Source organism: Xiphias gladius, chromosome 21, assembly GCF_016859285.1.
Source record: "Xiphias gladius isolate SHS-SW01 ecotype Sanya breed wild chromosome 21, ASM1685928v1, whole genome shotgun sequence".
NCBI classification, from domain to species: Eukaryota; Metazoa; Chordata; class Actinopteri; order Istiophoriformes; family Xiphiidae; genus Xiphias; species Xiphias gladius.
The window spans coordinates 31012004-31027233 of record NC_053420.1 but is presented as its reverse complement, the minus strand read 5'-3'; the positions used below and the strand labels follow the sequence as shown (position 1 = coordinate 31027233).

Here is a 15230-nt window from a genome sequence, read left to right as displayed (position 1 = left end):
ACATATAAAAGTTATTAAATGATTAAGTTATTAAAGTGTTGATGTTGGACATAAGAATTATTTCTGTCATTATGAACATCATGTGACTGATAGTCTTTTTAAAGGTGAAGAGTACAGATGCCAGTATCTTATGCTGATAAAATGTTAGTTGTTATTTTTTCTTGCTAAAGAAGACCGGGGGATTTTAGTGATGGACGGGTCAAAGTCAACTTTGATTACATTTCATCAAGCAATTAGTGCTTAATGTCCATAGAGCAATAAGAGTTTCTCAAAGTTATCTTGTTTTTTTTTCTGCATAGGCCCAAATTGGATGCATCATCTTCCTGTGAGCTAAGGTGAAAAGGTTTTGATCCCGTCCGCTCCTGATTTGTCTGCAATCTTGTTGTAGTCCCCCTGGATCCAGATAATGGAGCTTTTGCTGTGTCTGCTGATCCTCAGCTCAGTGGCTCTGAAGGAAGCTGTTGGTAAGTTCCAAATGAACACACACATGCACGTCAGAGTGGGTTTGAAGATTGATTGCAGAATACGTGTTGTTGTTGATAATTAACAGTAGAACTAGGTTAAGATTTTAGTCCAGGGAAGTGTTAAGGTTAAGGGTAGTTTAAAATTGAAACTTGGGTTTGGGGTTTAAATTGGGAATTAATGTAGATCACCTGTCAGCTGTTCATCTATTTGCTAAATATGTTAAGCTTTTTTTTGGTCAAAATCCAGCTACATGACCTGGTTCTTTTGGAACTGTGGTCATTGCTGGAGCTTGATAACACGGCATAAAAAAATCAAGGAAAATATCTACAATCATGTGTGTGAGTATGATAATGAGAAAAACTTCCCTCATGGGTCTTATTTGTCATTTCTTCAACCAGCTCTAGCTAAACGCTGTCTGTTCCTAGTTTTGTCGCTGCACCATCCTTAAAAGAACAGTTAAAATAGTTAACACAGAAATTTGTCTATATGTATGTTTATGTGTTAGAGAGACAAAGATAGAGTTCAGTGTTTGGTTGTGGTTCATCTGAGGGGCTTTAAGGCCTGATTAAAATTTAATTGTTGTTTTAGATGATGGTTGGAGGGGGATTCAATTTTGGGCACCTTGTTGTTGAATTTAATGCACCGATGTGATAAATGATAGATCGTGATCTTGCGTAGCTTATATTGGAATTATGGAGCTTTGCCAGAGTGTTGAAATGTGCAGTCACGCGTGCTCAGTCCCCATGGGCATACAATACACTCCACAGAATGAAGGCTGTTTTTTATCCTCAGTGGTGAGATGACAAATGTGCATGCTTACATACACACACACACACACATCCTTGTTTTACTATATCATAGGGACCCGTCTTTGACATAATGCAGTCCCTATCCCCTAACACTAAATGTAAGCATCACAACTGAATGTCTTACCCCAACCCTGAGCTAAACCTAGTTCTAATCCTAAAACCAAGTCCTAACCCAGCCATTTAAACTTGTGGTCCAGCATTTTGGGCCCCACAAAGCTGTTGGACGCCAGTATTCTAGTCTCCCATTTTTCAGGTCCTGCAAACACTCTCAAACACTCCCCCACGTGTGCGTGTGTGTCCACGGAAAAACCTCTGAGGAAACAAACAATGCTCTGCACACATTCACAGCACACGTCCAAGGTCTTGGAAACAATTTTTTTGCCCCCTAGCAAAAAAACCTAAAACATATATTTGAAGGAAGGAAGTTGTTTCTTTCAGATTGTGGCTGTCTGTGAAAATCCATATACATTACATGTAACGCTGTGTAGGCTGAGTCTGTACAAGTGTACAGGTTTTCAGACCCCTGCACATTCCTTCACATGTACGCTAAAATCGTTTAAATTATTTTTTCTCTCATCAATCTACACTCAATACCTCATAATGACAAAGTGAAAACAGAATTTTAGACATTTTTGCAAGTTTATTAAAAAGGAAAAAATTAAATATCACATTGATATAAGTAATCAGACCCTTTACTCAGTACTTAGTTGAAGCACCTTTGGCAGCCATTACAGTCTTGTCTTGGGTATGATGAGACAAAATTTGCACCCCTGGATCTGGGGATTTACTGCCAGTCTTCTCTGCAGATCCTCTCAAGCTCTGTCAGGTTGGATGGGGATTATCAGTGTTGTTGTAACATTGTTGTAAAAAGGGTGATCAGTGTTTTTTCTCCATCACGTTTTGTAACCTTTTCTGTGTGCAAATTTGCATATAAATAATTTGGAATTAATTCGTTTGGAATACAAAACAAACAACTTTGTGATAGTTTCATTTGCTATGGTTAAAAATGCTAAGCTAAGGTAAATGTAGATTCTTGGTCTAGCATGTGCAAGAGGCTATTTATAAGCTATGAACATTTATTTGTGCTGTATCATTTTAACTTTGTCTGACTCCTCCTGTTAGCTATCTTTCAATTTGTTTGTAGTTGGAACACACATCAGGGACAGAATAATACAGTTGATCATGGCATATTAATTGATAGATAATAAAACTGGATAGGTGTGACTAGGACTGCTCTAGTCAAATTATCTCATAATAATTGTCTTAAAATCATAATTGGTCAACTCCAATACTTTTTTAAATTTTTTTGTAATGATACGCAAAAGTACTTATCCATAAATCCATCAGACATCACCTCAGTGTCCTCACTCAAAGCCTGTCTAGCAGACATTAGGTCCTGGATGTTGAGTAACTTCTTAATGCTGCACAATGACAAAACTGAAGTGATTGTGTTTGGACCCAATTCATATAGTATCACATAATATTTAGCATTTTCTAAATATCGTAGCAAAATCACCCAAAATATCTCAGAGAGTTTTTTTTTAATTTCGTGATGCCCAAACGCTCCTCCTTGCTTTTGTCTCTAACCATCTATATTACAGTGAGTCGTTATTTGCTGGACTGCCACAGAAATATATCAACCACCTCAGATGTGTGCAAAATAGCGCAGCTAAGGTTCCTGCAAGAACGAGAAAATATGAGCACATTTCCCCTGATCTTGCCTCATTGCACCGGTTACCCGTGGTGTTTGGAATTGACTTTAAGATTTTAGTGCTTTTTTTTTAAATCACTGAGTGGACTTTCCCCATCTTACATTACTATCCCCTCACCCATTTCATCCCTGCTTGTACTCTTCGATCTCCAGACCAGCTGTTGCCCTCGGTCCTCAGGGCAAGGCTTGTCACTACCTCAGTGCCCTCTTTTAAAACTCTTTTAAAAACTATTATTTAATTAATAATTAATAATGTATTTTATTTAATTTTTATTTAATTATTTATTATTATTGTTATTATTAGTAGTAGTAGCAGTATTAGTAGAAGTTGTAATAACAGCTGTTTCTATTCAGTTTTCTTTTTGCCTAATTTCAAAACATGCACAAACACAGGTGCATGGAAATGTATTTAATCGTTAACCTTCTGTCCAAGGTTATAGTGTGCCTTTGGTTTGGTTATTTAAATACTTACTTACTTACTTACAAACATGAACAAAACTTACTGCAAGTATAATTTACATTCTTCTTTGAGCAGACTGTGAGTTGAACTACAGTGGATTCATAAAGTAGCCAGACCCATTAACCTTTTTCATATTTTTTTTTATGTTGCAGCCCTATGCTAAAATCATTTAAAATGATGTGTGTGTGTGTGTGTGTGTGTGTGTGTGTGTGTGTGTGTGTGTGTGTGTATATTTATTATTTGGAATATGCTCAGTTTGAAAGGTGGACTGAGGATTATGTGTGTGGGAAACTGATGGGGATTCTTAAGAAATAAAGAGCGTTTTCTTCTGTGACAAAAGGCCCTACTGGTTTGGAATCTGGTTATAGATAGACATCATTACACCACATTGCTCTGGGTTACAAATGTGCACAGCAGATACGCAGCTCATAAAGACTCTGTCGGGAGCCTGTACAGCAGTGATGGATAGATCCCTCCCAGTCCTCTACCATTCAACAGAAATACAACTGAAGTTAAAATACCTTGTTACGTGGCCTTGGCTCAGTCACAGCAGTATTTCTGAGATGTCCGGTTATGCCACTGAAATGCATCATTTTGTCACCCACACTGATTGTGTCTCAGGTTTTAAACTCTTCAGGCACTTTCATCTTTCTCAGCTGTTAAAAATTCAAATGAAATTCATTAAATTCACAAATTTTGCCTGGATCATCCTACTTGCACTCATAAATGGCACCAATCACAATGACACTATAGTCTCACTATAGTGTGGAAGAACTTTGGATTTTGGACACCTTTACAACATTAAAATTTATCTCATTTATTTTAGACAGGCCAAGCAATTTGCTTTTCCAACTTTTCCAACTTTTCCAACAAGGAAAACTTACATTTTGTGTTATGCATCTTACATTTCATGCTATTTTCTACTGGGGCAGGGTTCATGCTGAGCTGAAGAATTGTGTAATTATAAGGCTTTAGTCTCCCCACAGCATGTGATTCAGTTTTACTTTTACAGACACTAAGGTTCTCTGCATCTAGCTTCAGAGAGAGACTGCAGCACCTGTCTCTTCTGACTACACTGTTGACGATGCATGTCTTCCAGTAGACCTGCATTTAAAGCCAGTTATCAAATGCTACATAATGCAGGGTTATTCCCTTTTGGGTCAGAAAGCTTAACTGAGCTGAAGGGGCACTGCAGCTTTTCGCATTTGAAATAGAATTTTTTACATGGTGATGAAGTTCATCCAAGAAATTGTCAGCACTGTCTTTATTGTTGACCCAGAAATCCATTTTGGTCCATCACATAGTTTTGTTATGGATCAAAAACTATGTGATGGAACTATGTGATGGAATCCCCAAATCCCTGGGAACCCAAATGTTGTAAAGATATATTGTAGATTTAACCGTCTTTTATGCTAAGATCATTCAATGGCTAATTGTAGAAAGAACTCACCGAACTGTCATTTCATGTTTGTTGGTCAAGTGAGGATTGGGTAGACCATGAGCCTGCAAAAAAATCAAATAATGCATAAAGAAAACACTTGTGTACAGTTTTCTACAAGAAAAAAGAGCCCTTTCTCTTTTTTTAAATCATATTAATAAAGTGACAGAAAGCAGAACAAACTAAGGGAAGATTTTTAAATCTTTGGTCCAAGTCAGAATCATGGAGTCAAATCGTAGACATATTTCCTATAAACTAAGAAAGGACAAGATGTAAATAGTTGTGACCGAAGTACTGTATATAAGTAAACAATAGGATTGTCCAGGACATAGTAGGAACTTTTGGTACAGGGTTTGGTGTATAATTTTGTGTGTTGTTAAAAAATGTTTCCAGGTGGAGATGTGTGTGTGTCGGGTCATGACAGTGGGCCAGTGTTTGAAGAACAGCCAAACAGTTCAATTTACCCAGAGGGCCTGAGTGAAGGCAAAGTGACCCTCAGCTGCCAGGCCAGAGCCAGTCCAGCTGCTTCCTACAGGTGGGTAACACACACACACGTTGATTTTGGTCACTTCTGGGGACATTACATAGACTTGCGTTCACTTCCTGTAGACTTACCATAACCTTACTCCTAACGACTAACCCAAAAATCAGCTTTTTCTGAAGTGGGGACACGGCGTTTGTCCCCAATTGGACAAGCCATCCTCAACTAACTGGTCTTTAGTCTCAAATTTGTCCCCAAAAGTATCCTATGAAACACGCACACACACACAAACTCACACGCTCTTTGTGAGAACACACATTGAAATAATGCTTTCCTTAGCCCCTTACCCTAACCCTGAACCAACCTAATTCTAACCTGAACCCTAAAGCCAATTCTTAACCCTCAAAAAGCCATTTGAAAGTTTGAGAAAAAATGTCCTCAATTTCTTAAAATTGTCCGCACTTCAAAGACTAAAATTTAAAATGGTCCTCACAAGGATATAAGTACACACACACACACATACACTCTTAAATCTTAAAAAGAAAAAAAATCAGTTTCTTCCAAAAAAAGGCCTTAGAAGGTATTAAAGTTTCATATACAAAAGCCTCTGATATGTTCTCTTGCCTGTTGTGGGCAGTAATGTTAGTAGTAAAATGTTTTTGTATGTAAAGACAAAAACATGCAGGAGAGTGAATTGTGCTGCAGGAAACTGTTCAATCCTTTTTTGTTGGCACCTTCAGACTTGCAGCAAACAGTATCACTACTGCTAGTTATGGTAGCTACGAATCTCATCGTCTCGTACTAGGCAAATTTCAATTTTAACAAAAACTTCAATAAACCCAAAAGAATTACTCATTTTGATTGGTTAATCAATCCACTTTATCTGGGTCCAAGTCATGTTAATTTAATTAATTATATCATTAGGAATTACCATTGTATACTGATAGGAAGTAGTGAAAAAATGTGATATGATTATAAATAGTTATCGGTCATTAGTGGTTTTCCATCATACTTTCATACTTTGGTCAGTATGATTGTGAAACAGGTATTAAATTACATTCTATGTGGTATTAAAATTGCTGACAAATTGGTAAATATCCGTGGAAACCTCATGCAAGTTACGTGATGCCATGGTTTACAAGTTGAGATGTTGTGCTTCAGGAAATGAAGCAGGACTGGTGAACAATGTATGATACCAGGTTAATGGTAAATGTATCAATATGACTTCCATTTATCTATGTCTGTAGATGTTACATTTATCTGTAATATAAACAAGTATAGAATAAACTGTGGGAATCTGAGGGCTGGTACAGAGTCCTACAAATTCATTCAAGAGGGCTTGGGAGAAAATTTTAAGGACAGACCTTCTCGACCTATCATGACATATTCTCATTAATTCTCAGTTTCGTGTCCATACATGGAACAGAAATCAGCAGCATCATCTGTAACTGCAAAGTATTTGATGAGGTGAATACACAGTAAATATGTATGGATTAATACGAATGATGTGTATGAGAAGCATATTTTGCAAACTTTGTGGATAAAGTGTATATTGTGCACATTATTTTTATGAGCTGCAAGCATAGTTACATAAGTTTTCTTCACACATTCACAGTCTCGTGTATTTTTTAATGATTCTTTTTAATATTTTTTCTTGTTCTACACTTGCTGTGTTGCATGTACTCAAAATATGCAGTTCATTCAATCATAATTTTTGATTTTTTTTGTCATTCATGTTTTTGAACTTAATATGCCTCTTCTCACCCTCCCAGACCGAAGCTCAGAACTAAAATTGGGAGACTTTTGGTTTTTAGGCTAGTTTAGCCTAACCTGGCTGGTAGGTAGTAACAAACTTTACCTATCCAGGCAACTCTGGAGGAATGGCGGAGACGCCATCATAATGTTTGCATAACTGGAACTTCATGCACCTTGAGCTTCTTTAGATATCTTACGGCTGACTTCTTTAGATTCTTTAGACTGCTCTCAACAGCATGTACCTTACCTTGGCTCTGACTACAGTATGTGCTTACACACACCAGGACAGACTCTCATAGCAAAGATGATCGGCACAGGTTACCTACAAGTTGACTCTTTCTTAAAGGAATAAGCTCTGCCTCTAACACTCTGTACTGTTGTAATTGAGTTATGTTTATTATCCTCTATTTTTGGCGTCTCAATATTTTTCCTCTGCTCTTTGTCTTGCAGATGGCTCGTGAATGGCACTGATGTCCCGCTCGGTTTGGACCTCCGTTACACCCTGGTGGCTGGCAACCTGGTGATCAGCAGCCCTGAGTCTGTTCGAGACACGGGCTCATACCAGTGTCTGGCCATCAACCGCTGTGGAATCATCATCAGCAGAGCAGCTAACCTCAAATTTGGCTGTGAGAGAGCAAAGGACTTTCAACCTTAGATAGACATTAGATAGACAGTAATTCAGAATTTTTACTTTACTCTAACTCTCCAAAAATGTACTTTGGTTACTACCAACTGTGTATTATTGTTTCTTTGTCTATGATGTTTATGGGATAGGAACCTTTTTTTAAAAATTTATTTCTCTTTCTCTACCTTTGCTTATTTCTCCAGACCTCCATGACTTCCCTCCAGACAGCAGGAGTCCTCAGACAGCATATGAGGGCAAAGGAACTTTCCTGGCCTGCCAGCCACCTCCACATTACCCAGGTATCCCCTCTACTTCAGGGTTCCTACTGCTGCTGGAAAATCTGCACAATTTTAGACTAGTCTTTAAGTATTTTAAACCACCTGGAAGATGAGAGAAACAGTAAAAAATTATGTGCTGTCTGGTGGAAAATGGTTTTAACATTGTCATAGTTTACCCTCACTGAGAACTAACTGTCAGAAAACTACAGCATGCAGCTGACAGGTGGGTCTAGGGTCATAGGTTGTTAGTGGGTCACATGCTTTTTAAATGGACAGAATTACAGTATCAACCAGTTTTGGAAGATAGGTGAATATGAAACAAAATGCTCTTAATGAATTGAAATATTTACATTAAACTGAGTCTGCTGACTGTAATTTGTACAACTGTAAAAAGTACAACCCAAGTAAGTTCCGAATGGATTACTGATGAAGATGATTTGTACCAACATCTTCTCTCCAGCTTTGTCCTACCGCTGGCTCATCAACGAGTTTCCCAACTTCATCAAAAAAGACGACGGCCGTAGGTTTGTGTCGCAGGTAACGGGGAACCTGTATGTGGCTAAAGCAGAGCCAAACGACACAGGGAAATACTTCTGCTTCACAACCATCAACCTGGACATCAGCACCAAGAGCACCTTCAGCACAGCCAACCAGCTCACTGTACTGCCTGATGGTATGGAGGCTTTGCAGCTGCATCACTGATACTAACACTACTAGCAGCAACATGTAGCTTCACCATGGAGGTCTGCAAGAATACTGGCTGCGTGTAGTAGAATTAACTCAGTAACTGAACAATTTAGCAACCTGTAGGTTATAAATTAGGCCTCCTTAACCTTGAGTTCAAATGTTTTTGATACAGATTCAAACATACCTCAAGTTTGGTTTTTCAACGCTTTACTTTGCTAAACATATACATTGTTATAAATATGTTACTGTACCCTTTTTTTCTTTAATGTAACAAAACAAGTGTTTAATGTTTCTCAATATTAAAAGCCATGCAAAAACTTACTACATTTTATAAAAATATATTTTAAATTAGGTCTGGGGACCATTGTTTTGGTATACAAAGGCTTCAGAACGTATCCACACCACTTCACTCTTTGCAAACTTTATTGTATTGTAGATTTAATTTTAAATGGATCTAATTGCCATTTTCAAATTGATTTCACGGGACATAGTTTAGAAAGGCCCACAAACCTGTTTATATAAGGTATGTCAATTCACACTGCATGTCAGGACAAAAACCAAGCTATGAAATCCAAGGAACTCTCTGTAGACCTCTGGGATAAAATTGTGGTGAGGCAGAGATCAGGACAAGGGTACAAAACCATTTCTAAAGCTTTGAGTTTTCCCAGGAGTATAGACACCAATAATAGAGAAATGGAAGAAGTTAGGAACCTCCAGGTCTCTTCCTAGAGTTTGCCGTCCGGCCAAACTGAGTGACAGGGCAAAAAGGGCCTTGATTGGGGAGGTGACCAAGAACACAACGGTCACTCCATAGAGCTTCAGAAGCTGCTGGAAGAATGACCATCTCAGCAGCACGCCATCAATCAGGCCTTTATGGTAGAGTGGTTAGACATGACAGCCTTGGAGTTTTTCAGACAGCATTTAAGGGACTCTGAGAGCATGAGGAAAAAGATTCTCTAGTATAAGGAGACAAAAATTGAACTCTTTGGGCAGAACTGATACATGGCACTAGCGGAAAGGTAAGGTTGTCACCAAAATTCTTAGAAACCCTACCCTGGGGATTATGAATATCCAAATTTCCTGGCAAATTTGCCAGTGGGTGTCAAGGTATCTTGCTGATATCACTAGCAGGGTAAATTATTTATTTCTTAGTTTAGATAAGAGGTGCACAATATGAATGGGATTTAATCTGAATATTGACAGTTTTATTTTATTTCAGCCAATCCGAGGAAGTCATCTCCAAGCATTAAAGTGCGCTTCCCAGCAGAGACGTACGCCCTAGCAGGACACACCACCCAGTTAGAGTGCTTTGCCTATGGAAAGTAAGCTCCCAACTCCGAAATCATTGAATTATGTGTCTGCACGCATATCTTGGGTTGTATCCTGTTCAGCTTTGGTAACACTTGTTTCGCTTCTAACTTGTCTGTCCGCCTCTCAAACTTCTTTAATTATACTCAACTATGTCTCATAACCATTCACTCTCGTTTGATTATCCCCCTCTGGTCCCTGTGATGTTTCATTTCTAAACTACCACTTCTTCTCTCTTTACCTCACCTCCAACTTCCATCCATCCTCCCTCTACTTTTTGTCTACCAGCCCAGTTCCCAAACTGCGATGGAGGAAGGTGGATGGCCTGATGCCGTCCAAGTCAGGCTCCTCTGCAGAGGGTCCCACCCTCATCCTGCCAGAACTCTCCTTTGATGATGAGGGTGTTTATGAGTGTGAAGCCTACAACTCAGAGGGAAGTGATACATACCAGGGACGCATCATTGTGCAAGGTAAAGAAAATAGATTCTGTGAATTTCTGTTTATATTGAAGAAAAGTCCTTATTTTCATCAGGTTTTATTTTTTTTGTCGCTATCAGTGCACCTTTAGTTTGTTTCCATATTGCAAGTATTTCTTCTCCAACCCTCCAGCTCAGCCAGAGTGGTTGCAGGTGATGAGCGACTCAGAGGTGGAGATCAGTTCAGAGCTGCACTGGAGTTGTATTGCTGCTGGAAAACCACGACCCTCCGTACGCTGGCTACGCAATGGACAGCCACTCAGCACACAGGTAACACACAGGCATTATTGTCTTACTGTACCGTATATACAGTACCTCCACACTCAAAATTATGTTAAAGTACTCAGCCTAGCACACTTTTTCTATTTACCATTACACTGAACACTTCAAAAATGTGTAAATGTCTTTCTCTTCCTTTCTTCTTATTCCTCCAAGATTGGTCAGGAAACCAAACTGTGTTAATGTCTAATGTTCACGCTGTCCTTTTACATGAAGAATCTATGTAATGGGAATACTTCCACCCAGAGCAAGTACATTTCTTTTAGTTTAGACATTAAACCCAGGAAAGGTAAAGTTTTGAGTCATTTCTCATGAAATTAGATGGGATATATCGCCACAGAGGAAATCAACAACCTCTCAACTTTAGAAGGAATAGTAGAGTTTTCCCTGCTGTGAAGGATAGGGTACCAAATGGTGCTGATGTGAAATCTTCCTTTTGTTCAGTATAGCACTACAGTACTAAAGTAGAGGGAAAATCTTGACTCAGAGAAAGTCAGCTTTTCTACCATTCACTCCGCACTAATGTGTTGAATTTGACTATAAATGTGGTGGGTTACCATGCACATTATTTATGTACTCGCTGTTATTACTGACACTGAAGTAGCAGTGTGAAGCCTTATTCACAAAGGACTGGAATCAGCCTGGACCAGCTCCTAAGTGTTCTTTGTTCGCAATCTTCTAAATCTTCCATATCGTGGCCTGTTAGATAATTTGTTTTTCATTATCAGCAAATACAGAGGTCATTTGTTATTATTAGTCCCATGTCAATTTGCCTCTCAGAGGGAGGAAGTTATTAATAAGAGCTGTAATAGGGCAAGACATCTATCTTTTGTGCATGGAGCCTCATTCTGAGAAGGAGAAAGAAGAAATCTAGAGAACAAGAGTACAAAATCTCAAAGGATGATGAGATAAATTTGGTAAGGAACATTTTACATTTTGGCAGGCTAAACAAAACTACTACAGCTGTGTTTTAGGTGATGTACCACATCGAAATCAACCACAGGGGGTCTCCTTCACTGGGTGGAGAAGACTATTTTATAAATGTTAATTTGTTAATTCCCACACACTATGTACAGTATATGTATACTTCATTTCACATCTCACACATCCTTTTTACCTCCCCCCACTCCCTTCATTCTCTCTCTCTCTTTTTACCTCCCACATAACGTGTCCTTTTACCCCCTCAGGACCGTTTGGAGGTGAATGGAGCTCGTCTTAAGATCAGTAACCTGGCCCTGGAGGATTCTGGAATGTACCAGTGTGTGGCTGAAAACAAACACGGCACCATCTACTCCACTGCTGAGCTAAGAGTTCAAGGTAGGCGGAGACTTTCCATTCAGTACTGCCACCTTTCATTAGATTCTGGGACAGAAGGAGTACTTTCTCCAGTACTGATGCTGAATCCATGTTTGGTAGGGATTAGTTTAGTTTTCTTTATGGGGAAAAAACATACTGTACCTTTTAGATTATTTTTAACAGTAAAAAGTATTTATTTTTTATTTCCATGCCATCCATGCAGTTTTCTTTGTATTTATGCAAATTGAAGTTCAATACAATTTAATAGTGTACCATGCTCCTGGCTCAACTTGACAGGATTCTGTCTTTCACTATTCCTCCATCTCCCTTAATTTGACTCTCTCCATCCTTTCCTCTGTCTGTCTTCCCCTCCATGTCTCATCCATCAATCACCCTGTTTTCGACTCTGTGCTGTTATTCGGACTCTGTCCCTCCATCTTGCCTCCTGTTCATCCAGTTCAGGCCCCAGACTTCAGATTGAATCCAGTACGAAAGCTGATCCCAGCAGCCAGAGGGGGGCAGGTGATGATAGAGTGTCGCCCTCGAGCTGCCCCGAAGCCCAGCCTGTTCTGGAGCCGTGGGACGGAGCTGCTCACTAACAGCAGCAGGTAGTACAGTAACAGGCTCAATGTGATTTTCTTTCATAGTGCAATGGATTTGCTTCACATTTTAAAACCTTGTAAAACAAATAAATATTACAAACTATATACATAAAATAAAGAAACTATAATGCAGAGTGTTACATACAGCACCAAATTAGCAGGATACCTTGATATGCATACAGGAAATAATGAATGGTTAGTTAACCTCAAACTCAGACTGCTGTACAGTTTCAGTACATCATACAGTGTAGGTTAAGGCCATGTACATTAGATGACAGTGGGCTCTATTTTCCTGTAGCCACAATGCCAGTGTCAGGGCAAACAGAATGTTTATGCAGTTTTCCTGGGGTGCAAGTCTATTTTTCTGCGCCTGTGCCTGTTTGGTAATTTCCCTGCACCAAACAAATGTGTTTGCGCTGATGTGAGAGGAGAGGTACGGTTGAGTCTGAGTTATGCTAATTAAGCGAAGCACTGCAATTTTGGTGCTCATTTTGGCACAAAATTGTGCTTCCATTAAAACCTGTTCAGACCTCCTCCTATGCAAACACAGATGCAGGGCAGTTTCTGTGGCTTCACTTGGCAGACACACACACACCCCTCTCCAAAATCAAAAAACACCTTTCAGTTATGTCAAGTGTTGCCTCTTTCTGTTTAGCACACTTTTTTCCATTTATTGCAGGTTTTGAGTGCATCAAAATATAGCTTGAGACTGAGAAAAATTACCAACAATATTATCCACAGGAGTGTAATCCTGTGACTCGGGTTCTGCAGGAACATCAATACTGTTGTTCTATGTGATGAGTGAGCTGCCCACAATTATGGGTAGTAGACTTAACACCTGTATCCATAACACAACAGCAGAAATGATAGGTGTGTTTCATCTGCAGTCTCTGATTTGAGAGAGGGCCTGCTCCTAATTTTACATGATGACACAGTAGCGTGACTTCATTGAAGAAGTACTGAACACTTAAACATGTTAATTGAGCTGTAAACTAAATGATATGACTGTATTGTGATGAAACACATTAATGCTGGTGTTGATTATGAAATTTTTTCACAAAATTTATAAAAAATCTACATTTCATGGGTTCAAATTCGCTCAACACGCCATCTACTGTTTTAACTCATCCTGAACCCTGCAAGACCAATGCTGACATAGAGTCAACTGTTTGGAACTTACTACTTCCGCCAAGGAGGTTGTGTTCTCACCCGTGTCTGTTTATTTGTCAGCAGGATTACGCAAAAAGTACTGAACTGATTTGCACCAAACTCGGGGGAGGGATGGGGCATGGGCCAGTGAAGAACCCATTAAAAATTGGTGCAGATCCGGATCACTTATTATGAACATCCTCTCATGTTCAACTAAGGGCAGACTGGATATCGCAAGCCATTTTAACATTTAATAAGGGCTGAATAGCAACGATTTAGTTTCACTAATGGAAATTACATTTTGACATGTAAAAATGTCATTTTGTTGACATGACATGTCAAATTGTCATTTTGACATGTCAACAAATAATTTCGGATATGTGGCCTAATTTCAGATATGTACCCTAATTTGCATACGTCAAAAGGACATTTTGACATTTCAAAATTTTAATTTAAGATATCTCATGTCAGATATTTGCTCTATTTTGCATATTATTTTCAGATATGTCACCCTATTTATCATATTCATTTTATCGCTGAGGTTATCTACAATGACATTTTGACTACTGGAAATTCCTTTTCTGATATTTAAAATTCAATTATGATTAGTTACAAAAGGAATTGTAGATATGTTAAATATAATTGTAACTAGTATGAATATAATTTTCACTAGTTACATTCGCATTTAAGATATCTGAAATTACATTTTTACTACTTTACTACTGCTCCACCACATAAAGTGAGAGCATACACACATATAGAGGATGGATATAATAACAGAAACACTAGTACAATACAAAGCAATCCAAAACAGCAGCATTTCCACAAGTATTATCTTTGTGATGCGTATAGTATTCAAATTTTGTCAAGAATATTTCAACACTGATTATATTTAAAGCCATAGTTTGTGAAATGGAATTGGATTGCATTACCTGAGAGTTATATATGTCCATTCCCAAGCATGCGTTGGGTTTGTAGCAGTATTGTAATCAGCAGGCTACAGGTGTGCTTGACTGACTGTATGCCTGTGTCTTCTCAGAGTCACAGTAACTTCAGATGGAATCTTGTGGATCCACAACATCAGCAGGGCAGATGAAGGGAAATACACCTGTTTCGCTGAAAACTACCTGGGTAAAGCCAACAGCACTGGACACCTGTCTGTCAGAGGTACACACACACACACACACACACACGCACGCACTGAAACAAAACAACCAATGTCAAAACTACAACACAACAATACTAAAGCTGGAGAGAACACAATCAGCTATGACTGCTTGTTGTTTCCACTTAAGCTTCACCTCTTTGATAAATTTTGGACAATCTGGCTTTAAAATGGTGCCGGTCTGAAAACTTAAATCATCACCATTTTTGTACAGCCAGAAACGCATTGATGATATCGCAGATTCTA

The 15230-nt window shown here is 38.7% G+C and overlaps 1 protein-coding gene across 1 annotated transcript in view; it reads left to right on the top strand.

Annotated features, from left to right (window-relative positions):
• The first annotated feature begins 348 nt into the window (after positions 1 to 348).
• Positions 349 to 15230, top strand: part of cntn2 (contactin 2) — a 32451-nt gene continuing 17569 nt past the window's right edge. The window contains exons 1-11 of the mRNA XM_040115494.1: positions 349 to 464; positions 5277 to 5418; positions 7570 to 7745; positions 7948 to 8043; positions 8483 to 8695; positions 9929 to 10031; positions 10306 to 10487; positions 10627 to 10763; positions 11960 to 12089; positions 12526 to 12676; positions 14859 to 14986. Of these exons, the coding sequence (XP_039971428.1) occupies positions 407 to 464; positions 5277 to 5418; positions 7570 to 7745; positions 7948 to 8043; positions 8483 to 8695; positions 9929 to 10031; positions 10306 to 10487; positions 10627 to 10763; positions 11960 to 12089; positions 12526 to 12676; positions 14859 to 14986 (1516 nt within the window). The 5' untranslated portion in view covers positions 349 to 406. The remainder of the gene's footprint in view (positions 465 to 5276; positions 5419 to 7569; positions 7746 to 7947; positions 8044 to 8482; positions 8696 to 9928; positions 10032 to 10305; positions 10488 to 10626; positions 10764 to 11959; positions 12090 to 12525; positions 12677 to 14858; positions 14987 to 15230) is intronic.